Genomic DNA, 25,625 nt, shown 5'->3' on the forward strand with positions numbered 1-25,625 from the left:
GAGAAAAACTGAATCATTTAATACATATGAATTAAATCAATAGCCCTATTTGTGAAATATATTTGACTTAATTCAGATTAACAAAATGAAAGAAAAACTGTGACAAATTCAATATGCCGAGTTTATCCATTTTTCTTATGCCCAACAAGTTCACGGATGGGAAATCAATACGGCAGAATGAGACATCTTTTCGTTTTCTTTAAGTTAATGGATAATTAATTGGAGGAGCATGGGCACATTGTCTGAGGCCTGGCCGGAAATTTGTCCCAGACCGGCATTAAATTAATATTTGTGGCTTGAAACAGCTGGAAAATTGAAAGTGTACTGCAGTTCTATGGATGTTTTGCCATTTAGGTAGGGTTACTAAAGTTAACTAAAACTATTAAGAACATTTCTGTTAATTGAAATAAAGCTGAAATAAAATAACAAATATGAACGGAGAAAAACTGAATCATTTAATACATATGAATTAAATCAATAGCCCTATTTGTGAAATATATTTGACTTAATTCAGATTAACAAAATGAAAGAAAAACTGTGACAAATTCAATATGCCGAGTTTATCCATTTTTCTTATGCCCAACAAGTTCACGGATGGGAAATCAATACGGCAGAATGAGACATCTTTTCGTTTTCTTTATTTTGAAAAGCACAGTGTTTTGTTGTTATTGTGACTGTACACAAATAAAAGTAGACCCTTTATAATTTCATAATGATGTTTCAATCTTATCTTTGTTTCTGCTGTTGTAAGGAATGAAATTTAAGAATCAGGTGATCATGCAGGTGCCTCACGCATACACACACAACATCAGTTCTAGCATACTTGACGTCACAGCCTGTTGATTATCAAAATAAAATAAGCCAACCACACATATAAGAATTTACACTACTCAATTTAAATAGTCTGAAGTACAATCCATTGTGAGCCCAATGCCCGTTTCAATTTCGGCAACAATGAATTCATTTTGGGTTGATGTTTGATTACTATCCTATTTTTCATTATCTTTATGAAAACTGTTAAATGTAAAGAATTTGTTATGGAGTGAGAGGAACTAAAATAGCTTTTAGCTATGTTTATCTGTATTTATAATGTTAGTAAACATTCAGCTTTATTTACCGGCATTTTACGTTAGCCTATTCATGAATGTAATAATAAAATGCGACTTGGCCTTTACATGGCTTAGCCGTTTTTTTCGTCTCTCAAAAACACCATTTTTAAAACATGAAACAAACATTTTAAAATATCTTTAAAAATTTACTTTAAACTCAACTTTTTCAAATTCAACTTTTGTATGAATGCGCGTGGATGCATCCGTGTCTGTTTTGTCATTGTGCATTATAATTAGTGCCCATGGGATTGAAATGCCCCCCAGTTATGCCATCCTGGCATCGGGCCTCCCAAGGAATTAAAAAATTATCTATAATCAATAATACATAAATGAAAACACAAATGACAAAACAACAAAAAACAACAATAAAACCAATTTAGGGCTTAAAAAAAATAAAATCATTGGCATTTTAATTGATTTCAATGCCATTTTAATTAAATTTTTTCCCCCTAATGAAATCCTAGAGGTTGAAACTTTGCCCCATTATATCAGTGTGTGTGAATATTTAGTTTTCCCACATATACACACACAAAAAACCTTCTCAAAATTTGGTTATGTGGGTATAATTTAATTATGCTTATGCATAATTTAAAAACTGCAAATATGAGATTCATAAGCATTATATACAAGCTGTGTGTGTGTGTGTGTGTGTGTAATAGCGTCTTACGTAGGTCTTCTACATAGAAGTGTGTTGGCTCTGTCCATGATCCATTGCCTGCCAGAGAGGTGGCTCTGATCCGCAATGTATAGTTCCCAGGATGCACCACTCTCAGCTTGCAGCCTCCGTCTGCAATATAATTCTTCCTGGATACGCAATGGTGCAGCTCCTAAGACATAAAGGCACGCAGTTAGATAACCCACACTGCTGTGCACATCGGATTGAAGACGTCCATTAGCCAGTGGCAAAGTCTTGGCTTTTATCATGTTTTTAAAGTCCACCTCACACTAATACATCCAAATATCACTCATCAGACTTTAATGAAACTGCCAGATGTCAGCGTAAACAGTTACAACAGAGTGTTTCAAATCCATCAACGGAAACAGGTGCATGTGCAAATAAGTGCAAAACCGTCATGTTTTGTTTCTCTTACAACAATTATTAGCCTTTATATAATCATCCTTTGTTTATCCAAAGCTTTTCAAAAACAACATTAGGAACATTTCCACTGTCTCTGGCTAGATTTCTCCATGGTTACAGAAATACACAGCAATGATGCAATGATGCTAAAATAGCTTGTTGATTTGGAGCTAGCACATGTTGATTTCAACAGGATTGATAAAAATCAGATTTAAAGTGCAGCCAGCGTTTATGGGAGCAGAGAGCCTGGAAAGAACACAGACTTCGATCTCATGTAACATCTCACCTCTGTATCTCCCAGTCTCTTATAATGGACTTCATAGAGAATAATCATGCCGTTAGGGGCCTTAGGCTCCATCCACCGGATGTGTACTGAGTACTCAGACACCTCACAGATTATCGGCCCTACAATGTCATCTGCTTTATCTATAAAAACAGATAGTTATTAAAAATATATTCACTACTATACTATATGAAATAAAACTGCATCATAAAATAACAATCCCATACCTTCAGGCATGGTGCGGGCACTGACATAGGCCGCCATACTGCAGCGAGAGGGGTCAGTCTCATGGTTGCAGGCATGGATTTCTATCTGGTAGCTGGTAAAATGGCGCAAATTGGAGATGACCGTCGACTCCTTGGTCTGAACAATCAGGGAAATCTTATTGGCTTCTGCTTCCTCCTCTGGGCTACGAGTGGCAGAGCCATTGGGCAGTGAAGAGGGTGTAGTGAAAAGACGAGACGAGGTCCTGTTGGCAATTCCCACCAGAGATCGACGCTGTCTTGATGTCCTAGAGACACAGAAACACGCAAAGAGGTACTAGATTTAGATTCAGTCTTGAATGGCAGTGGATGTTGAAAAAGTGTGCATATGTTGTGATATCAGCTGAAGTGAGTCATGTAATAATGCATGTAAATTATGCAGCCTTGCCCGAAGATCAAACAATCTGAAACAAAACATTTAAATGGCAGTTCTATACGTTGCAACTCTTATTGAGTCCATTAATCGAATGGTCATCTGTGCTAAACAGATGTTCAAGTCACAATCTTCAACTCTTCAAAGCAACGTGGGAAAAATCTAAAGGGATATGACAAATGCCTTATGACGCAGAGTCTGTTCTTTCTACAGCTCAGAAGGAAAAGGGCTTCCATTATCACTTCATTGTTGAATACAGACCACAAATGACTGTATAATTACATAAAAAGCGTGGCAAATTATGGTTTAGGAAATATATGGAATCTTAAAGTGACTATTCATTCAACACCTCTGAACAAATCCAAACATTAGCAAGTTCACTTGAGTGCAGTTGTCCTACTGTTGACATTTCCTGTCGAAGCAGGTTGTTTGCGAGAATATTTACATTGTAAAGAGAATCAACTGGACAAAAAATCTGGCTGCGCAAGACGACATATCAATATACATGGGCATTCAGATATTTAGTGTCAGTAAGACTTTTTAAAAAAAATTATACTTGAACTTATAAAGAACACCGAAAACTGATCAAAATGACAGCAAAAAACATTTATAACATTACAAAAGTTTTCTATTTCCAATAAACGCTACTCTTTTCAATTATATATTTATCAAAGAGTTCATGGTGTCTTGCAAAAACATTAAAGAAAGCATTATAAAGAAATATAAAGCACTAAGGACTATTTTCAACAGGGTTTAGCTCCAACTTGCCTCAACACACCTGCCTGGAAGCTTCAAGTATACCTAGTCAGTCCTTGATTATATGGTTCAGGTGAGTTTGATTAGGGTTGGAGCTAAACTCTGCAGGACACCGGCCCTCCAGGACCGAGTCTGGTGACCCCTGATTTTCAACACTGATAACAAAAAATGTTTTTGAGCACCAAATCAGTGAAGTAGTGGAACGATTCGTAAGAAAAATTTAACTGGAACTGGAAATCCATTTTGAAAATAGAAAATAGTTATTTTAGACGGTAATACTTTTTCAAAGTATTACAGTTTATCTGTAATGTTTCATTGTTTTTCACTTTATTATCACATTAATGTAGCCTTGGTAGGCAAAAGATACTCTTTCAAAAACACTACACAATATTACTAACCCCAGACTACTGAACGTTCATGTATTTGACCCATTATATCAGAAGACAAAATCTAAATGTGTATATTTGCTAAAGGTTATTATTTTGGTCATCTTTTAAGGAGTACAACACAACCATACATGGATTACAAGCCACAAAATTCCAGTTGATCGAGTTCATTACTCACATCACCACTAGAGGGAGCAGAGGAGCATTTCATGTGGTTGGTTTTAACTATTCCAGTGGTAAACCACTACCAGAGCACCACAGCCTTCAGTTATTTCCTCAAATATAAGAGCTCAGGACAGGAGGATTCAGCTCTTTTGGTGTGTTCTAAGAGCCATTAAGTAAAACCATATTTTAACATCTAAATAAAATGAACTGAATACTTTTTATAGTCTGTAAAAGCGCTGTGAATAAAACGTACAGACCAGCTGCAAGACGACCATAATATTTAGAACAATGAAGGGTAGCGAGACAAACCGTCTGTGTAGGAGTCTGCACTTCCTCTGAACGCGTCGTGTAGTCATTGTCAACATTGTCTATCACTACTACAGAGCAGACAATATCTTCAAAACAAAGATTACACTAAACCAAGGCCTGTGCAAGGCATGAGAGAAAGTTTGTGTGAATGTGCGAGCGTGCATGTGTGTAGGAGTGGAACGGGATCTTTAAAGCCAGCTGTGAGCTTCTGAAGGCCAAAGATACACAAAGACAGTGAAAAAGCACCTAACAAAAACACATACTCAAGGTCTTGCTGGAGTCAAAAACAACCCAGCCTGACCACTAAAGCCCAATTTATACTTCTGCATCGAACCTAAGCCGCAGCTTACGCATAGATGCAAACACATACGCCGTAGCCTGACGTGCACCTCTCCAAAAATCTAACAGCGCATCAATTCTACGCAGACCGCAAGCGCTGTGATTGGTCTGCAAGAACCCCTCCCTCCATATGTACTTGAGTTTTGTGTGTGTTTATGTGCACTCAAATATATTTTACTGTTACACCTTCTTATATAAAATAAAACAAAGCAAAGAACAAGTGTCTTATCATTTATTATACTACATAGCATTATACATCAGTAATGAGAAGAACTCATCCACAATATCCACATTGACCACCACAAATATCCGCCGCCCCCTGCCATCAGCTCCCGCGTCTCACACACTCACGAGCGCGATTTTAGCACTAGATTTAGCAACTTTCAGACCCTTTTAGCGGCTTTTTTCCATAGAATATTCATACTGACAAACCTAGTGACTTTTTAGGATAAACCTTAACTATGGTTCAGTTGGAAAATTTCGCCAGAGCTGTCCCGCAAACGCGCGGTCTGACTTTCCCGGAGAAGTGTCACCTCTCTCGGCGTCTGTGCTGTGCAGTGAGCGGCAGAGAAGCAGCGCATTCAGTTGAATAAATAAGTACAAAACAGCGCTCCCTAGCACCTGTCGCTTACTGATTGTTTGGAATTATACATTTGAACGTAGTTCATCTGATAATATCACATGCACTTTTTTGGTTGTTGTTTTTTTTAGTTTGTTACTCAGACGCAGGCAGTGCACTGCACGAGACAAAAAGTAATATAGCCAAAACAACCGCATAGCCGCTCTTTAGTGTAGACGCATGTTGATTTGATCAGACAATGCCGCGATTATAAATGAGAGTGACTCCTGGTTAACATGTATTAAAAGGGGTCGTGTTTAGTCACTATTTAGTGTGATATTTTTTGATAATATTCACTCATCATGACAGTATATACATGACAATATACTGCAGTATTTCCTCTCTCAATCAGTAGAAAATATGGTTAACACCCGGTCATGCATGGAAAAAAAATACCGTCATGTTCCGTGAAACCAGTATAATTTTGAAAAATACCGTGATATACATTTTTGGTCATACCGCCCAGCACTACTTTAATTCTTGCAATTGTAATCTACACTAGTTAAGTGACGAACCAGAAAGTTTACCTGAGCTCAAAGACTTCATTATGGAGGTAGTTCTCGAAGGTTTTGCGGTACTCTGTCTCTTCCGCCTCTTTCTTCAGCTCTTTCTCTGTTTTGGGGCAAGCGCAGCAGCGGCTATCTTGGCCCTGCTCTTCGGTTTGGTTCCACTTCTGTTCCTCTTCACTGTCCACTTGGGTGGGGGCTCTGGTGGGCAGCTTCATACCTGAACAACAGAAACACAAGGCTCAGACTTTGTTCTGACATCATTAGAGATAACAGCCCGAGTCTTACCAACCCTTAACTTTTGAACGGTAGTGTGTATGTTCTACATTATGTATGTTTTCTAACCTTTCTGACAGTAATCAAACTTATAGAGCTCGCTGGCTTCTGGTTGCTGCTGGCAGAAGACCAGGTAGTGTGTGATGTTTCCGTTTGGATCATTAGGGGGCTTCCACTTCAGTATGATCTGAGATGAAGAGTTTGATGAGGATATGGGGTCCAGGGGCACAGATGGTTCTAAAAAAAGAAGAAAAAAAACCCCACCTCAAACAAAGGTAAATAAATAAAAAATAAAAAAACATTAATGATTTTAAATGAGAACAAGCCAAAAAAGTAGACTAGTAGAACAGCAGACTAAACTCAATTCTGGCTAGACCACATTCAGACTGGGGCACCAATGAGACAAGAAGAATAACGACAGCTTCAGTCTAAAAAGGAAGAAGTGGAGGGGCACCATCGATGTCACGGCGTGCAAACCCAACCGTTTGCTAAACAAGAAGGGGGAAAAAAAAAAAAGAGAGAAAAACCCTAAAGCGCTACTTTCAGCTCTTGCCAACTAGCTGCCGAAACAATGTTCTCAACTTAGTGAATAGTTATGTGGTTTATCAGGAGAGAAAGACAAAACAAGCTCAAAAGGAAGCCAGACAGACACCTGGCAGCACTGAAAGCAAACCACATTCGTTTTTTCTCCTAAATCACGGCCGCTTATTTCACACCGCTGGAAGTCATCAGCAACCTATTTTACCAGCCTTTGACCTCTTTTATTGCCTTCCATGCCAAGCCTACACAATAAACACTGCTACTGGAATCAGAAAACAACTTCAGAAGTGACTAAATTCAGTTTAAGCAGGTTTGGGACAGATCATGCATACAAATGCTTCAAATTCAAACCTCCAATAGAGATAATGATTGTTTTGAGCAAGGGTGTACCTTCTAAATTTCTAGGTTTGTCCTCTCCACTTTTGTAAAATAAAATATAATTTAAAAATTTCATTTTGCATGACAGCATAGGGAGTCGTAAAAAACGCCATTATCTTCCTATGACGCTGCTTCTGAAGCTCTTACTGGTAGCATTGGTGCGGACATAGATGATTTTGCTCTTGGCTCCATGGACTTGGTGTTCATCAGAAGCGGAGAGCTGGGTTTTGACCATGATGGCATACTGCGTCCACGGCTTCAGAGGGAGGATGAGGTACCCGGGTTCCTGCTGTTCCTTTCCATCTGTGGCACGAGGTGGAGGGTCTACATCTGCTATGACCCAGCTGTTAGAGCCACATGCATCCTGACCATCAAACTCAGTCACGTTCTTATATGGCCTAGAAAAGCAGAGATAAATATCAACAAATCCTTACACAGAAATCATCACTTTATTGCAATGAACTCAATCTACAAAAACTAAGAACAGCTATAAAAAGAACCTTAGAGTCAGGGTAGATGACGTTTTGAATACGGTGAAAATTAAAACGAGGCGGAAGTACAGGAAGTACGGTCTGTTTAACTTGGTATGGACCATTAAGTTGGCAAAACACAAAATACAGACTTCACTTAAAACTTTCCAGTGGGCAAAACACTCTGGATTTTGGACAGTACTTATATTCCTTACAGCCTCATTCAAAACACAGTAAATAAACGGTCTACATTGATTAAGCTCCATATAAATAGTTGAGTCACTTACGCCTCTTTGTATAAAACCATGAATCCCAGGAGGTCTCGAAAATCTGGTGGCCAGAAAGGCTCCCATTTAATTATGATCTTGTCAGAAAGTGTGCGAATCTGTGTGAACTTCAAAACCTGTCTCTCACCTAGTGAAACAGCAAGAAAAACGCATTCAAATTTATTCAGAAAGAGCATATGAGCATAACTGAAATGCAAGGCTACGCCTTCCTCACATGAAGCCTGATCTCCATTGGTCTTTGAGACAATGTCATTCTTTGTTTGCCGGTTCTTAGTGCCCGTCACCTCCTCCATCTTCCGGATCTCTGACATGCAGAGTTTAGAATTATGATGGAAAAACATGCGACCCTGCTTGATGGTTAGGTTGTGTTTGGACCAGTCCCACAGCTGACGTAGGTTCTGGTTATCGAGGGCGTAGAAGGAATAATTCCTGATGGGAAAGAACACAGCACACGAGTGAGGACGAGGGAAGAGGAGGGAATATATAGATGACATGGGACCATTAGGTTTGACAAATCCAATGACAAGACTCATACCCAACTTCCTGTGTCTCTCCATGGATGATTCGGAGCTTGCGAAGGAAAGATAGAGAGACTAGGGCATATGAGTGTCGTACAGTCAGGTAGCCGGTAATCTCCTCCAGCTGTCCCAAGTTAGCTTCCAGCTCTGCAGCAATGTTATCTAACAGGAAGAAATAGAAGAGCAAGTTTAAAATCTAAATTTTTGAAAACCTGCACTCTGATGAATGTACATATAAGCGTATGTGTTTTTGTAATTGATTACACAAGCAATAATTAATGACAAACCATTTAATTATTGGAAGTAAATGCACACCCAAGGTGGTAATGCAGTCACAGTGCAAAATAGAGAAATGTATGATGTTATTAATTATTACATTAATATTATTATACCCCTGAATAACAGACAAATGAATAATTATAAGTTTTGCAATAATTATTGTGTATATTTATATGATTATTTAAATTATATATATTTATACTCTAGAATAATTGACAGATTAATAATTAAATAACAGAAAATGTATGTGTGTGTATACAAATAAATAAATACATAAATAAATAATAACTAACCTGTCATTGATGTTTAATTGCTAATCTTCATGCCGAGTTCACACTGCACGATTTTAGCCCGATTTTTCACTCGCCAACAGGTTTTGCAAAATCGCCAACAAATGCCCGAAATCTGAGGCAAATCGGTGCTCGTTCACGCGAGTTACAATCACTAAATGCTAAATGCTAAATATCTGGAGCTGTCAGCGATTCACAATCACACTGTGTGAAATGAGTTCTGACTGAAAACTACATTGGCGATGACCTACAGCCAATGAGAGACCAAGATACAGGGCAGCGGGAAGTTCGGGGAGGAGTTATATGAAATGTAGTTTGCGGACCAGTGTTGCCAAATCCGCGATTGCCGCCGGTTGTTTTTTATGTCAGCAGGTTGAAGCGACCTCAATAACGTGATATTTAGGCCCTGGAATGTGAATTGTACCAGGGGAACCCTACCCAAATTTTTATTTTTTTTTACCCCCCGAATGCGATTTTTACTGGGGGACCCCTCGAAAGCAATTGGGCTATTTTCAGGCTAGTTTGGAATAGTAATTGGGCGGGTTTTGTAGCGAAAACCTGGCAACCCTGCACCAGACAGAGCTGTCGGCAATTCTTCCTATTGTAAAGTCATGCGGTGTGTAACCTCCTGTCGTCGTTCCATTGTGCAGTGTGAACACAGCAACAACTGAATGCTACCCCAGATAGTTGTTCAGTGTGAAACCAACAGTGATGCGACGTCTTTGAAAATCGTGCAGTGTGAACTCGGCATTAAAGAACAAATGGTTGCCACAGACATTATCCAATTATATAGTTTAGTCATACAATTACATTTGGAGAACGCTGATTAACCAATCAGAACCCTGAATTCAAGAGATCTGTGTAATAAAGACGTCCATCTACACTTGCACAAAGAGGAGAAATTGTATTAAAGAGTTTGCTTGTTCTTACTCCCTCCGCGGATGTTGATGACCAAACTGCCATTGATCACAGTGCATCCTCTCAGAGCTTGCGCCGCAGTGACTGAGTCCACTGTCTTCAGCCCCATGCACACTTTGGGACAGAGGCCAGCACAAGGGGTGCAGATCAACCTGCGGCACAGAACACAGAGTCACATGTACACAAAGCCGCATGACAAACAAAAGTAATTCACCCACACGTGCTGTGAACAGAACACGGAAACAAAGAAACGCAGATATGATGGAGTGTTTCTATTCTAGTTGACATTGAAGCAAATTTGTGGCATTAGGACAATAACGGATTGTTTGTGTCAAGGACGAGGATCCTGTTGTTCAAAGTGTCAGCGCTGGGAGCGGGGGGCGCGGGTGACCTTGCAGGGTAGGCCGAGGTGCAATCAAGGATGAATGAGACATTCTCTCAGACGTGCCAGAGACACAGCTTAATCACTGATTATTTCTGTAGATATGTCGGGCCTGACTGAAGAACTGTTTGTCTTTTGTGCAGGATGCTTTCTGCGCCACGGTTTCCTGTGAAACTACGCTACACATATTTGTACGACAACTGTAATAAAGTGTGAATCCACAAGCAAAACAAAGGATATGGAGGCGTGGTTTACATGCTAAAAGTCTTAATTATAATAGCGTCACAACATGTGAAGCCATGCCAAGAATGTGCACAAACCACCTATCGGGTAAAGCGCAAGTAATGGGTTGTCGCTGTGTTTTGAGCCTCTTTGCTCTTTTGTGGTACCTGCCAAAAAGGACGGAATGTGCTGCGGTTTATCCAGCTAATCTGAAGCGAAGCTGGTGCGTGGGTGAAAGCCGTATTGCAGACATATCAGAGAGTCCAGTATGCCGTGTCACCCTGCGGCAGGGATGCAACTCAGAGTCGTTTATCTATCAGTGGCCAGACGGCGTTCCCTGTCTATGCAGCTGACAGACAGAGAGACACAAGCTGATGAGACAAGGGTGTCGAAACTCCTGATATCTCACTGGAGGCCAGACAGCGTGCAGAGACTGTAACTGAGGGCGGCAGTGCGGGGTGAGAGGCCTGACCACTGTGCTGTGTCTGTCCAGCCTCTTTGATTTGTGTGTCTGCTGTCTGAATTCCCACAGTGCACCCACACTGCCCAGCCTAGGGGTCATACTGGCACAGGGGAAGCAAGAGTATCATGAGAAAGAGGGAAGGAAAAAGAGTAAGAGAAAAGAGGAGTATCCTATCTGGCAGAACACACATTTCAGTTCTCTCATTATTTACCCACCTTAATTTTTCTTCAACCACATGATTTTTTTTATTCCAATGAACACAAAAGTACATTTTAGGTCTGCTTTTTAGATACAACAAAACAGGATGGTGATTCAGACTGTCAAGCTCCAAAAATGATAAAAAGTGCCATAAAAGTGGTTCATCCAACATCTGAAGCCACGTAGTAGTTGCGTCTAAGAAACTCATTACACACAAAATATAGTCTGTTACTCAAACAAAGCTATAGAATGGCTTCAGAAGACTTGGAATATAGTGAAAGAGACATAAGGGGTAATTTCCTGAAAGATTGCTTATGCTTATGGTGCTTATGCTTTCTGCAGATTGTCAGTATGACTTACCATTTTGTGTTGTTGTAGTATGAATAAAAACAGCTTGGGCATTACACATTTTCAGCAGTAGAATAAACTATTAGATGGGTTTGAAGTGAACTGAGGGTGACTAAAAAATTATCGAATTTTCATTTCTGGGTAAGAAAAAAGTTTTGGCTCAAAGGTGCAAAATAAATAAATAAATACAAATCTGGTAGATTCCACAAATACACACTCTATGGACAAAAAGCATAAAAAATTTTTTTTTTTGCAAGCAAATAAAATCACTATTATTATAGGAGATGTTTCACCAGTGCCCGATATTGTTTTGGAGGTCTCTTAAAGCATAAAATGGACATTTCATTAATTTTGAGCACACTACAATTTAGGGTTGTAATGGTATGAAAATTTCATATCACGATTATAGTGACCAAAGTTATCACGGTTATCAATATTATCACGGTTTTGTTAAAATTAGATGAAAATGTTCAAAAAGAACTGAAAACATTTCAATAAGTTTTATATTTGAAAATCAACAAACAACAAATACAATTAGCAGCTATATGCACTTTTTTTTTAGCAAAAACATTAAATTAACATTAACATGAATCCTTAATAATAATAATAAATCACTTGTGTATATACAGTGGGTAAGGAAAGTATTCAGACCCCCTTAAATTTTTCACTCTTTGTTATATTGCAGCCGTTTGCTAAAATCATTTAAGTTAATTTTTTTTCCTCATTAATGTACACACAGCACCCCATATTGACAGAAAAACACAGAACTGTTGACATTTTTGCAGATTTATTAAAAAAGAAAAACTGAAATATCACATGGTAGCAAAGTTGGGGTTGATTTCGAGTTCACATACAAACATAATTAGAACAGGCTAACTAAATTTTTCGATTTTAATGTAAGACAACATATTTTTCGTCAGTGATAGAAATATGATTTAAGACGGTAGTGTAAGCAAGTTTAGTTTGAAAATGTTTAATAGTAAATAAGACACAATTAGACAATATTTGAATAAAATAATAATAATAATAAATATTTATTTGCAAGAACTGATGGAGCACTGAATGCTGCACGCATGCGCAGCATTGTCAAGGTAACATTTGGTCAGTCATTCCCTTCGCCAAGGGAGTTTCAAACGCTTATACGAGACAGTAATACCCTGCACCCTTCAAAGAACACACTTCAAGGGCTCTGCCCTTCGAAGGGAGTAGGGCATAAGTTTGGAATTCGCCGCATGTCTCTTGTATCACCGCAGAGGCTCGGACGCGCTCTCTCTCGTTTTATTCAAATGCAGCTTGCCATCTTGTGCCTCAGTTTTTGATTGTATTGAAAATGAAATCAGAGGAATTTAGTATTAAAAGATGACTTAGCTACTTTCTTCTTGCAAGATCGGCAGACAGGGTGACCGTCCTCGATTAAATTGCCTTCAGGACTCTTGTAAAAGCCAAAATACAACCAGACCGCCGATTTGGTCCTCTTAAATGGCTGAAAAATCTCCCGAGCGCTGTCACTGCCTTCCGCCATTTCGTCTCGTGCAAAAAACAACAACAACAACAACACTGCATGCTGCTTCTGCGTCAGACTGACGCTGATGCGAGTTTTCAAAATTGCGATAATCAAACACCGTTTTGATGATAATTAAATTTTAAACGGTAATACTAACCGTCAGGGCATTTTATCGTGAAACCGATAATTGTTACATCCCTACTACAATTCATAAGTTAAGGGTCTGCAAGAATTCATTAAATTTATCCAAAGTGACAGTAAAGACATTTAAAAGCAGCATATTAGCATGATTTCTAAAAGATCATGTGACACTGAAAACTGGAATAATGGCATCACAGGCAATTACATTTTAAAACACATTAACCAGAAAACAGTTATTTTAAATTGTGATAACTGTAATACAATTTTAAATAAAATTGTAATAAGTTTTCTGTAATTTCAATCAAATAAATGCAGCCCTGGTAAGCATATAAAATTCATATCCCAAAATGTCCGAACAGAACTTTTCCAAAAAAAATTCTCTCTGCTGCTCTTCATATTACAACTCTGAATAGTAGCTAAAATGTATTTCTCATTCAAACAAGGGTACTATTTTGCTATACTGAAGTATGCGTGATAATTTTTTTTTTTAATCTTGTATCTAAATATCTTGATTGTATGCTCTGCTGTTTTCATTGAAGGCTTTTGCTGGTGTCTGACCACAGCTGGACCAAAGAGCTTCTGAAAATCAGAGATTTGAGAATGTCAAAAACCATTTATATGAACAATCGTCCATCCTTCTGCATACAGAAACACATATGTGTGTAGAAATAGTGTGAGAGGTAATAAAGCTATGAGACATTGGCTATCCTGCATTTCCACCACAAACAAACAATACATTCTGTGTAAAACTATGTAAAAGCTCTGTAAAACAGAGGTTAGCGGTCTGTTGTAGTCATCCTATTCCTGCTCAGAGCTTTTTTTAAATGGGCACAAACAGCATTGCCAAGCCTCACGCTAAGTCAGCGCTGCTTTAAAACTCACACTCATCCTCTCCTTAACATACAACGTTCCCTTTCTGACACACTCTCTCACTCGCTCTGTCCCAAATAATCTTTTGTGCACTCAGACAGTCGATTGAGGTCAGTACAGCCCTGATCACTCTAAGCCATCTTTGCAGTTTAGCCCTTTTCTTCACTTCTTGTTCCTTTTCCATGAATGAGACAAACAGGAAGGATGCATGAAATCCCTGCTGAAAAAAAATGTCTTAAACCGGCCTAAGCTGTTTTGCTGGTCTTAGCAGGTCTCTCAGCCTGGTCAGACTTGTCTGGCCTGCTGGTTTTATGGGGATTTTGAACATTTTTCAGACTGGGAGACCAGCTAGACCAATTTAAACCTGCTATACCACCAACCCACTTTTTTCAGCAGCAATGGACAGCTTACCAGTTCATATAACCAACACGGAGTTCTTGGTGCTGCTTGAGCATATGAAAAACATAAAAAGCATGTTTCTCATGTAAATAAAAGAGGAAAAGTCGGCTAGTTTATCTATCTAATTTTCAATTCTGAAGTCTAAATGAGGCATAAAGTAGTCCAGTGACCCAGACACCTCCCTCTTAACGGGTCACACTTCATACTATGGCTGAACGATTTTGGAAAATAATCTAATTGCGATTTTTTTTACCAATAAATGCGATTTAATATGCAATTAATTTTTAAAGCTCTTTATGTTCTGTATTATTCAACAAAGACAAGCTATAAATCATTGTATAGTATGACCAACACACTATTATAGATAGATTAAACATAAATGTTCTTTTCTGTAGGCCAGACCTATATGTTACGATGAAATTAGGTGATGCATGAATTGATATTAATTAAATTTTTATTTAACAACTACAATCAGAGTACATTGACTGATTTGTTGAACTTCCAACCTTGTAAGCATGTAATAATTATGTTTAAATAGCCTGGTGTAAACATTAACATGAAAGTCAGTAACAAATCACACAAACTAAAGTAGATTGCAGAAATATAAAAACAAATCTGTTGCTTTACCACACTACTTTAGGTAATTCAAAGTCACTGTAATAAACATATGTAAACATATGGACTGCACTAAACACTGTCTGTTTACTTTAGACCAGTGGTTCTCAAATTTATGTGGTTGCACCCCCCTTTAAACCTACAAAAAAAAAATCTGCCCCCCTTTCCCGAATCCCCATTCCACATCAGACTACCAAATAATTTAATTAAACATTATGAAACATTAATGCTTTTTTAATTTTAAAAACATTGAAAAATAGCAGAGAGAGATTAACTGTTATTATTATTATTCTCTCTGTTACTTATTTCTTTTTTGTGGGTTTCATGCTGTCCGCGAAGGCATAGGACACACACAGGCTTTCCTCCTCACCAACGACATTAAACACCGTGTCTACACCGGACGCGAGTGGCAAAATACAGTAGAACCATTATAATCAGTGACGCTGTGTACACTAGATGCGACGCGACATTAAACTGATGCCTTGTTCTATTTATGACGAACTGTGACGAAGTTAAAATGATTTGCAGCGGTCAATTTGCCGCGTCCAGTGTAGAGCTGTTGCGGTGCGACGCAACAACTGTAGCGTCTGGTATAGACACAGTGAGTGAAGCCGAGAACAAGATATGCCTCGTCATATTTTCTGCATTTAGCTTTTGAATGACCAGCACCTGCCTGGGTCTGTGCGACTTCATCTATGGCTTTTTTCTTCCCTTTCACAAACCAATCCATCTCCCATTCTAAGTTACGTCCTTTGGCTGTTTACTGATTTATTTATTTTCTTTTTCTGCTGATGGCCCGCGCTCGACTTGAAGCAGCGCTGCTTAGACCGATGGGTGTGTGTCATCAAAGTACTGCGAGAGCTATAAGAGAGCGCAGACATCTCCTTATGCTTTCTCTCGTCATACACCGATCGATCTTCAAGTGGAACACACCTCTATACTCTCGCGTGTCACGTGACCGAGTGTAATCGCAGCCTCTGCGATTGAAAAATCGCGTTTTCTCATATCGCGATATCGCAAATGCAATTAATCATTCAGCCCTACTTCATACACAACAGATTTAGCTTTTATGGGTCCTGACGCACGCATGTAGCGTGTGAAGTACCCTTTACAACACTTGGGGACATGTGCGCTAGCATTTGTGCACGTTCATTGAGTGGAGAGCGTATAAGTAGCAGGTTACTTACGTAGTGGAGTTCACAGTGGTGTACCCAGAAGGGCACTCTGGGATGCAGGCGCCTTTGTGGATGACGTATTCATGGCAGTCACCTTTGCCCTGCTTGCACTTGTTGTGGAGCTCCTGGCAAAAGCTGAAGCTGACGCAGCGCCAGCCCTTAAAGGTGTAGAAACCAGGTGGGCACTTGTCAACGCAGGCGTTATTGTGCATGTAGTTGCGGCAGGCCACGCATTTGTTCGAAGAGCTGGCCTCCAAGCAGCCGCCCAGACACTGGTCGTGGCAGCACTGGTTGTCTTTAGTGCAGGCGCGGTGCTTGCATGAGGATGGGCACACTGTGGAGAGACAGAGAGAAGGAGGTTATATTCAAAGACATTTTTGTTAGGAAAAGAACAGATGCTTCTGATTCACAGTGACATATATTCATATAGTGGGGGAGAAGGTTTGGCTTAGAGCGGGAAAAAAAACAGGCTACCACACTTGATCATTCATTTCCATAGGGAAAATCAAAAGAAATATATATAAATAAATATAAAACAAACAAGTGCAAAACAAACTTCACATTTTATTCTCATGGCAAATTAATAAAATATGCTAAAGTAAGACTGTTGTAAATTAAATCTGACTGGAAATATAGATTATTATCAGCAATAATAATAATAATACATTTTTTTAAATTAAAAGTTTTGCATAGATTAAAGTGCAAATGAATAAAGACCAATAGGTATCACTTTACAATAAGACTTCATTAGTTAACTTTAGTTATTGCATTAACATTCAAAATGAGCAATAGCTACATTTGCTACAGAAGTTATTAATCTCTGTTAAAAAAAAAAAAAAAAACAAGTCTTCGTTCATGTTAGCTCATTAAATAACAGTTGCAACTTTCGATTTTTACAACGTGTTATTAAATATTGGAATACCTAAGATTAATGAATGTTCAGAAGAATTTTTCATTGGCAGTTTGTGTTAACTAATGAATTAAAGGGGTCCTATTATGCTTTTTCACTTTTTGAATTTTAGTCAGTGTGTATGTTTGAGCATAAAAAAAGATCTTCAAACTTACAAATCTTAAAAGTCCACTCCAAAGGGAGATATTTTGTTTTTTAAAAAATCCCTTTTCAAGAACTACAACGAACGGCTCGTTCGGACTACAGCGTTTGTTTTCCGGGTTTTGTGATATCACAAAGCGGCCCATTAGAATATCATTAAAATAATTCCCCCCTACGGAAATTCGAATGGTTGGGGGGTGGGGAGGGGCGAGGTCGTGGTTAGAAGAACGCTTGGTTGAGCGCATCAGACAAGACGACGACGAAGAAGTGCTGCTGAAGTCTCAAGTTTTCGCAAGTTATTACACATGCACCTGAATAATTATGAATTATTTCTGAAGGAAACCGGCTGTCTTCAGAAAACTGGATGTCATTTTCATTTAATCTTGCAGGTAATGTCTGATAAAGCAGTGTTTTTTTGAGCGGAGTGCTGCTTTGTGTACAGCCATTACCGGGGAAACCTTGATCTCTACCACTCCAACAGCACCTTCTGCTGGCAGAGAATGAGTTTGCATATATATATATGCCATCTGGGAAACACTGGACTATGGTATAAATAAATTCAACTGTATAACAGTTTCACTGCAATTCATGTTATAATGTTAGAATTAAATAACAATAAAAATAATACATATGCACTTATCTGTACATAGTAAATGCAGTTATTTTTAAGCGGTTGTTGAAATCCTATCTAAAACGTGATTTAGCCAAAAACAAAACAATAACGTTACCACTCTAATATGTCTTGCAATAACCGTACGTGTAAAGGTTCTGCACGATCCTCTTGTTCAATATTCTCTGGGTCTGAATCCGGCTCAAATTGATATGGCAATATTGACGCCATCCTTAACTAAACTTGCTGCTTTGGCAAGGGGCGGGGCAGTACTGAAACACCGTCTAAGCTGTTCGTCAATCACAACGCACTGGGATAGCTAACCAATCACATCACATTTCGTTTTTCGAAAATGTTCATCAAACCCGGAACTAATCGAGCTGTTTGTGCCAGATTGGGGAAAAGGGTATTGTAATACCTTTGCATCCGTGCTTGTTTACATCAGAGTGCACATGCGTCATTCACGCAGCATACAATGGTGTTGTATGGGAAAACCAGTTGATGGGAAAAGTATTCTTAAAATGCATTCAAAATTCTGAATAATTTGTAATGTATAATTATTCACAGTATTTAGAAGTGCCCACGATAACAATATCGTTCATATTCAGTACCGTGATATATCAAATACTGGCACATGTCTAATCAACACATTATTCTGGTTGTTTAAACCCCGATCAGCTTGACACAAAAACACTGGCTTAAAGGGGTCATATGATGCGATTTCAAGTTTTCCTTTCTCTTTGGAGTGTCACTGTTTGTAAATAGATAAGATCCCTAAAGTTGCAAAGACTAAAGTCTCAAACCCAAAGAGATATTCTTTATAAAAGTTAAGACTCGTCCACTCCCTCCTAAAACGCCTCGTTTAAACACGCCCCCACATGTCTACGTCACTGTGTGGGAAGATTTGCATAACACTGCCCAAATGTTCATGCAAAGAAAGAAGGCGTAACTTTGATTCTCACTGTAGTATTGATGCTGCCGCTGCCGCCATACCGTGGAGATGTGTTTCGTTGTGAAAGCGAAACTACTTTGTTTGGTCTTCCAAAAGAGGACACAATTAGAAATCAGTGGTTAAGTTGTATTTACAACACTGTTCCAGAACAGTTCAACCCAAATATTTGAGTGTGTGCAGCGCATTTTACGGAGGACTGTTTCCTGAACCATATTGATGCTGCCGCTGCCGCCATACCGTGGAGATGTGTTTCATTGTGAAAGCGAAACTACTTTGTTTGGTCTTCCAAAAGAGGACACAATTAGAAATCAGTGGTTAAGTTGTATTTACAACACTGTTCCAGAACAGTTCAACCCAAATATTTGAGTGTGTGCAGCGCATTTTACGGAGGACTGTTTCCTGAACCAGGGAGAGTACAAGGCCAGCTGTGCACAAAGGCTGTTTCTATAAAGTGGGGCAGTTCCAACTTTACAAGGACAGTCTGGCGCTTCTGACTCAAAGCCTGTAAGTACGTTTTCATATTTAAAGAATTTGCCACAGATTATTCAAACGCGAGTTTTGAGCAGTGTAGAGTAGCGCTTGTTCTTTGTCATTTCTTTGATCACAAATGCAGACATGGTTTTATGTTTACGTGGCGCGATGCAAGCAATGCGTAAAAAGACAGTATAAGTCGTTATAATCAGTATGTCCCCACTGGATGCTACAAATGCCTCATTTGTAATTGGTTTTATCTCGTCGCGCCGGGATACGGCATCACAGTATGGTAAGGGGCGTAACATTTCCGTCACACGCTTGAGGTATTCGGCCAATCACAACACACTGGATAGCTGGCCAATCAGAGCACAGCTCACTTTTCAGAACGATGAGCTTTGTAAAAATCAAAGCGTTTCAGAAAGGCGGGGCATAGAGGAGCAACAATAATGTACTGTATGTGAAAAATAATGTGTTTTTTTAACCTTAAATCGCATAAACACATTGCATTACACCAAATAATATTATTTTTAGCAACGTCATATGACCCCTTTAACTTAGGCCATGAGTTTGAAGCAGTACTATCAGTTTGTCAAACCAATGGAAGATAAGGAACGCAGAACGTATGACAAAACTGTCCGTTGGAATAAGTGTATACTTTAGAAACGGTGTTAAGAGTGTTGCTGAAACTTGTTAGACTTCCAATGTAAATGAAAAACTGTAAAAGCATTCAATTATTTCCTTCCATTTAATTCATTATCTTCTGTGGAAAATCACGGATGTTGTCAATAACTCACTTGTAATATAACTAAGTGTTTTCTCAGTAAATCTACAGTCACGTCCTATCTTGCTGTAACAGCACGTTACAATTGTCAATATTAAAACAATGACAAAATGGCCTACTCTGATAAGCAGCTCCTAAAATGGTGTAACCGCATTCCTCTGCCTTTTATGTGCTCTTTCTTTCCATCATATACACACACACACACACAAAACCCCATAAACACACACTACACAGAGCAGCACACTGCTGCCAGTTGCTTGACAAGAGTCTTGTTGTAAGTCCTTCTCTCCCACAGAAGTCACTGTTTACATATTTCTTCACCCCCCACCAAAACGAAAGAGGTAAAAGACGCCACGTATCGCATAGGAAAAGGAAAGAAAGATAGGAAAAACCCTAAAGATAAATTCTCGAGGGTCATAGAGGTCCTTATGTAGCGGATGGAAGAGAATCTTCAGTGATCTAGGCTATAGATTCCTCTTGAATCACTCTGTGAGACTTTACTGGCCTCTTTCTAACAACGTGACCCGCAAGCTTGTCTCTGAGACAGCCTGTTAAAAATAAACCATGCATGGCTAGCTGGAGCATGCGCTGCTGCCCTCAAACATACATATGAACGCGCTTGCACATGTGTTTGAACACGCACACACAACCTCCCTCTCACAAACACACACAAGTGAACAGTTTCGTTGCTGGCTGTGGGATTCTTATACAAGTGTTACTAGAAATTAGTTCCTAGAAATGTACTCTTTGTATTCTTTGTGACTTTAAACAGTTTTAAGTAGTAGTAGTTATTTATTTTTATTGCCATGTCAGCATCCAAGGCCATCCTCATGGCAAGAACCAAACTGGAACAACACAAGTTTTAAGAAATTATACAAGACTTTTTAAATTAACATATGATAATTTTTTTTTATTATTATTATTATATATATATTTTTTTACTTTGTTAAAATAGAAAATAGTTCACATAACAATTCACACTATTACTGTTTTTACTGTATTTTTGATCAAATAAATGCAGGCTTATACGAGTATAAGAGATTTCTTTCAAAAACATTAAAAAAACTCACCAAACCCAAACTTTTATACAGTGGTGTATGAATTGCAAATTGAATAAATTAATAGACAGAACAAAACAAATAGCATGACGTATCACTGATCTCGATTTGTGATTGTATCAGCACAAACCTAACACACACACACACAAACACACAGCATTAGAGCTGAGCACAAGGAAAGGACATAATAATGAATCGCATTAAGACACCAAGAGGACAAAGAACAAGCCACAGAAGAAATGTGTGTGTCTCCTAATGGAATATTGGCTCTCGCCGGTGATGTTAACACCACACCACAACTCAGCCGAACACAATCCTGGAGTTGGTTTAGTACATACAGAAAGGCCAGCAAACACCTCTGCATCCATGACAACGACAAGACAAAATGAGGTATCAGAAATCTCCAGACCTGCCTTGTGCATAATAATTAAGCATTGAACTGACTTTTAACAGCATGTTAAAACCTCCGACAAGTGTTTGGTGATTCAAGCAAACAAAACTAAGCTTTCAGAAATGCTTGGAGGCTTCTCTGAAATTTCCAAATGCTCCTGACAAGCGCTGACAAACCCAGGAATCATGGAACGCCTGGTTAAAAAAAAAAGAAGTGAATTTATGTAGTGCTTTGGGGAAATAGAGCGAAAAAAAAAATGAAAACAGAGGAAAAGTTGTCATGAAAAGTGAGAATGCTGGCAGTAATCCGAGGAGCTAAAATGGATTCATATGCAAGTTCAAAACAATTCTCAGTTTTTCCACTGAGCTCCTCAATACATATTTCGAAATACTGAAAAGGTATAAAATGGAGCTGCCTTTCACACATACATTTTTATTACACGTTAAGGTATAAAACAAGTCTGGCGAGTGTATAGCTGTTGTTCACTTCAATGTCAGGTGACACCAGGTCAGCCAACTCAAGAGCAAAACAACATTACCCTCTGTCCCTTATACACGACAATCCAGGGAGGGCCACCTCACTGCCTGCCGCGAAAAGGAGGGGAAGCATGTGTGTGTGTGTGTGTGTGTGTGTGTGTGTGTGTGTGTGTGTGTGTGTGCGCGTGTGTGTGCACATGTGACAACAATGGAGGTGCTAAGTTGGAAAAAACAAGCAAGCCACAAAGATTGTCAATTGAAAGCACATTAAATTAAGAAGAATTCTGTACAAAAAACAACCTTGTTGACTCGAATGGCTTTCCGTGTAAATTCATTATCATCTATTCTTTGAAAAACCCTACTGCCTCTGCCCCTATTTTCTCTCCCTCCCGGTTCTTAGCAAGGCATGGCGACTCCTGATCCAGAGAGTCCAGTCCATTTAACAGCCCCAGCCGCAAACCCACCCTCAACCTTAACCAATGTGTTTGCTGGCTGTAGAAGGTAGCCATGCAATGGCCTGTACTGTCTGTGAGGCAGAGCCACAGTGTATTAACCCTTTATTGCTCACGTGTCCGCAACCTTGGGCAGAAAGACAAGGGGAGGGGACAACACTGCTACAAGAGTTAGAAAATTCCACCTACAGAGCTGCTGGGAACTCCTGCAGTCCGGAGAGTTGTTGTTGATAAGTTGTGCTTGCTAAGTGGTGCATGTTTGATACCTTAAATAGTGCGGATTATTGAGGAGAAGTGTACTGTTACTTCAGTCATCTTACTTTCAATACAACCAGAACAGCCTAGCATTGTGGCAGAGTATGTCTAGGTAATATCTCAAATATTCACTATACATTATATAAAAAATTTTTTAAATAATACTTTTATTCAGCAAGGATGCATTAAATTGATCAAAAGTGACAGTAAGGACATTTATAATGTTACAAAAGATTTCTATTTCAAATAAATGCTGTTTCTTTTCATTAAAGAATCCTGAAAAAAATGTATCACAGTTTCCATAAAGATGTTCAACACTGCTAATAATAAGAAATGTTTCTTCAGTACCAAATCAGCATATTAAAATGATTTAGTGACACTAAAGATTAGAGAAATGGCCTTCACCGGAATGAATTAAATTTTTTTTACATTGTTATAACATTGTAATACATTGCAATAACATAACACAACATTACAATTTTTATTATATTTTTGGATAAAATAAATGCAATCCTGGTGATCATAAGAGACTTCTTTCAATTAAATACATAAACTACATACACACATATACACTACAGAACGCAATTTTATTTTTATCCTTGAATTAATTAAAGTAAAAAGTCAATTAAAAGTCAAAAATTAATCTGAATTACAAAAAAAATTTAATGTTTGTTTAAGTTAACATTTTACATAAATATTATTGCTTATTAATGTACTACTGTAGTGCTGCATATAAATAATATGATTACATAGTTTTTTTTGTTTTGTTTTTTCTTCTGTTCATTTTGTGAAAAACCTGCTTTATTATATTACGAATTGTCTGTTTTGGTCAAAATGATGGTTTTTCTGGTTGAAAAATTAATAAAAATAAATAAAGCCATGCAAAGTAATATACAAATTTAATTTCTCCAATGTTCCTTCTCTCCATGTGCAGATCTTAGTTAGTACAGAGGGAGTCATTCATTGCTCATTAGCTTTCATTCATTCATGTTCTGGGCGTCTTATCTGCTGGATCTGGGTCACATTTCAACATCAGGGTAGGTGGCCACATGTGACTCATTTATCAGAAACAGCAAGCTGTGCTCATACGCTTTGCTCGTAAGCGGCAGTGCAATTCAGTTCAGCACGAGCAGAAAAGCCATCTACACCTGTGTGCAAACTTCCATTAAGGATATGCAGTGCATGAGTATGTGAGAAAGAGACAGAGAAAGGAAAGAGCATTAAAGAGATGAGAGGTGTGTGAAAGGAAGCAAGTATCTACCTTTGGCGCCGAGACACAGAATCTGACCCTAGCAAAAGAAACGTCGCTCGCTGGACATAGATCACATACAGCTCAGTCTATAAACACACAAGTGTACCGCAGGAAGGAAAGGCATAACAAACAGCTATTGTTTTTATGACAGCCAACATATGACACGTCGGCAAGTGACAAACACTCTCACAATCTGCTCTGTGTCACCACAAATACACAGTAATTCACACTAAGACACATTATAGTAACCTCCGTGAAGTTGGCACCCCATAAAAAGAAATACTCACCAAAACTATGCCATTCGTTTGTGCTACGTTTGTGCTGATTTGTGCCGCGAAAACGAACATTTGTGCTGGTTTGGTGTTTAAGATATTCACATCACTCTCCACCCCATGTTGCCACGATTTTGCCAAAATATTTTCGGGAGCTGTGACGTCACTCTCCACCCCAGTTCGCCTAAATCGCACAAAACTTGTGTCATTCGTTTGTGCTCGATTTGTGCTGTTAAAATGAACATCAAATATATTTCCCCTTCACAGAAATAACAAAAACAATTCTGGGCAGTGACGTCACTCTCCACCCCATGCCTTTCAAATCTCTCCAAACCGGTGGCGTTCGTTTGTGCTCGATTTGTGCTGGTTTGTGCCATTAAAAGAAACCCTGTAACTATGACCGCTTCTTTTATATAATACAAATAAACTTTTTACGAACAGTGACTTCACTCTCCACCCCATGCAATCTAAATCTTTTCAAAATGGTGCCATTCATTTGTGCTCGATTTGTGCCGTTCAAATTTACATTGTATCTATTTCCCATCCTCAGAAATAACAAATACAAAACGGGCCAGTGACGTCACTCTCCACCCCATTCTGTCCAAATCCCTCCAAACCGGTGCCGTTCATTCGTGCTCTGTCTGTGCTGATTTGTGCCGTTAAAAGAAACAATGTAACCATGACCTCTTCTTAAATATAACGGGAACTTTACTCTCCACCCCGTTTAAAAAAAATTGTGTTTGTGCTGCCTTAAAATTTTAAGTTTAGTCAGCTCCAAGTTTTCACTAACTTCATATTTCAAGTTGACTAAGCTTAAATTTCAAGGCAGCATTAAGTTGAAACAGAGAGACCGGTTTTTTTTGTTTGTTTGTTTTTTTCGAAATCGTTCTAATTAATTTGTTCTCGAATTGTGCCGTTAGAATACTGAACATATTCATTCCCCCTAGGAATAACAAATATATGCTAATTCAGGGAGCTCTCCGTCCATGCCAACGGCTCCGTTCGTTTGTGCTATAGATGCCGTTAAAATTTCCCCTAAGGATTATTATATATATATATTTTTTTTTTAGTTTTTTTTATTCAACCTTCCGGGGGTTTTTTTGGGGGCCTTAACATATTCAAAAACTCTTGAAAATTTGCAC

General features: G+C 38.6%; 1 protein-coding gene across 1 annotated transcript in view; it reads right to left on the minus strand.

The window, feature by feature from the left end:
* insra (insulin receptor a) overlaps positions 1-25,625 on the minus strand; it is a 67,876-nt gene that overhangs the window by 11,791 nt on the left and 30,460 nt on the right. Inside the window, exons 3-13 of the mRNA XM_016280491.1 lie at positions 16,472-16,793; positions 10,155-10,294; positions 8,673-8,817; positions 8,352-8,566; positions 8,138-8,264; positions 7,528-7,778; positions 6,532-6,699; positions 6,208-6,406; positions 2,698-2,981; positions 2,474-2,613; positions 1,777-1,936 (exon numbers count right to left, since the gene is read on the minus strand). Of these exons, the coding sequence (XP_016135977.1) occupies positions 1,777-1,936; positions 2,474-2,613; positions 2,698-2,981; positions 6,208-6,406; positions 6,532-6,699; positions 7,528-7,778; positions 8,138-8,264; positions 8,352-8,566; positions 8,673-8,817; positions 10,155-10,294; positions 16,472-16,793 (2,151 nt within the window). The remainder of the gene's footprint in view (positions 1-1,776; positions 1,937-2,473; positions 2,614-2,697; positions 2,982-6,207; positions 6,407-6,531; positions 6,700-7,527; positions 7,779-8,137; positions 8,265-8,351; positions 8,567-8,672; positions 8,818-10,154; positions 10,295-16,471; positions 16,794-25,625) is intronic.

The sequence above is a fragment of the Sinocyclocheilus grahami genome, unplaced genomic scaffold, assembly GCF_001515645.1.
Source record: "Sinocyclocheilus grahami isolate Dianchi unplaced genomic scaffold, SAMN03320097.WGS_v1.1 scaffold141.1, whole genome shotgun sequence".
In the NCBI taxonomy this organism is placed as follows: Eukaryota; Metazoa; Chordata; class Actinopteri; order Cypriniformes; family Cyprinidae; genus Sinocyclocheilus; species Sinocyclocheilus grahami.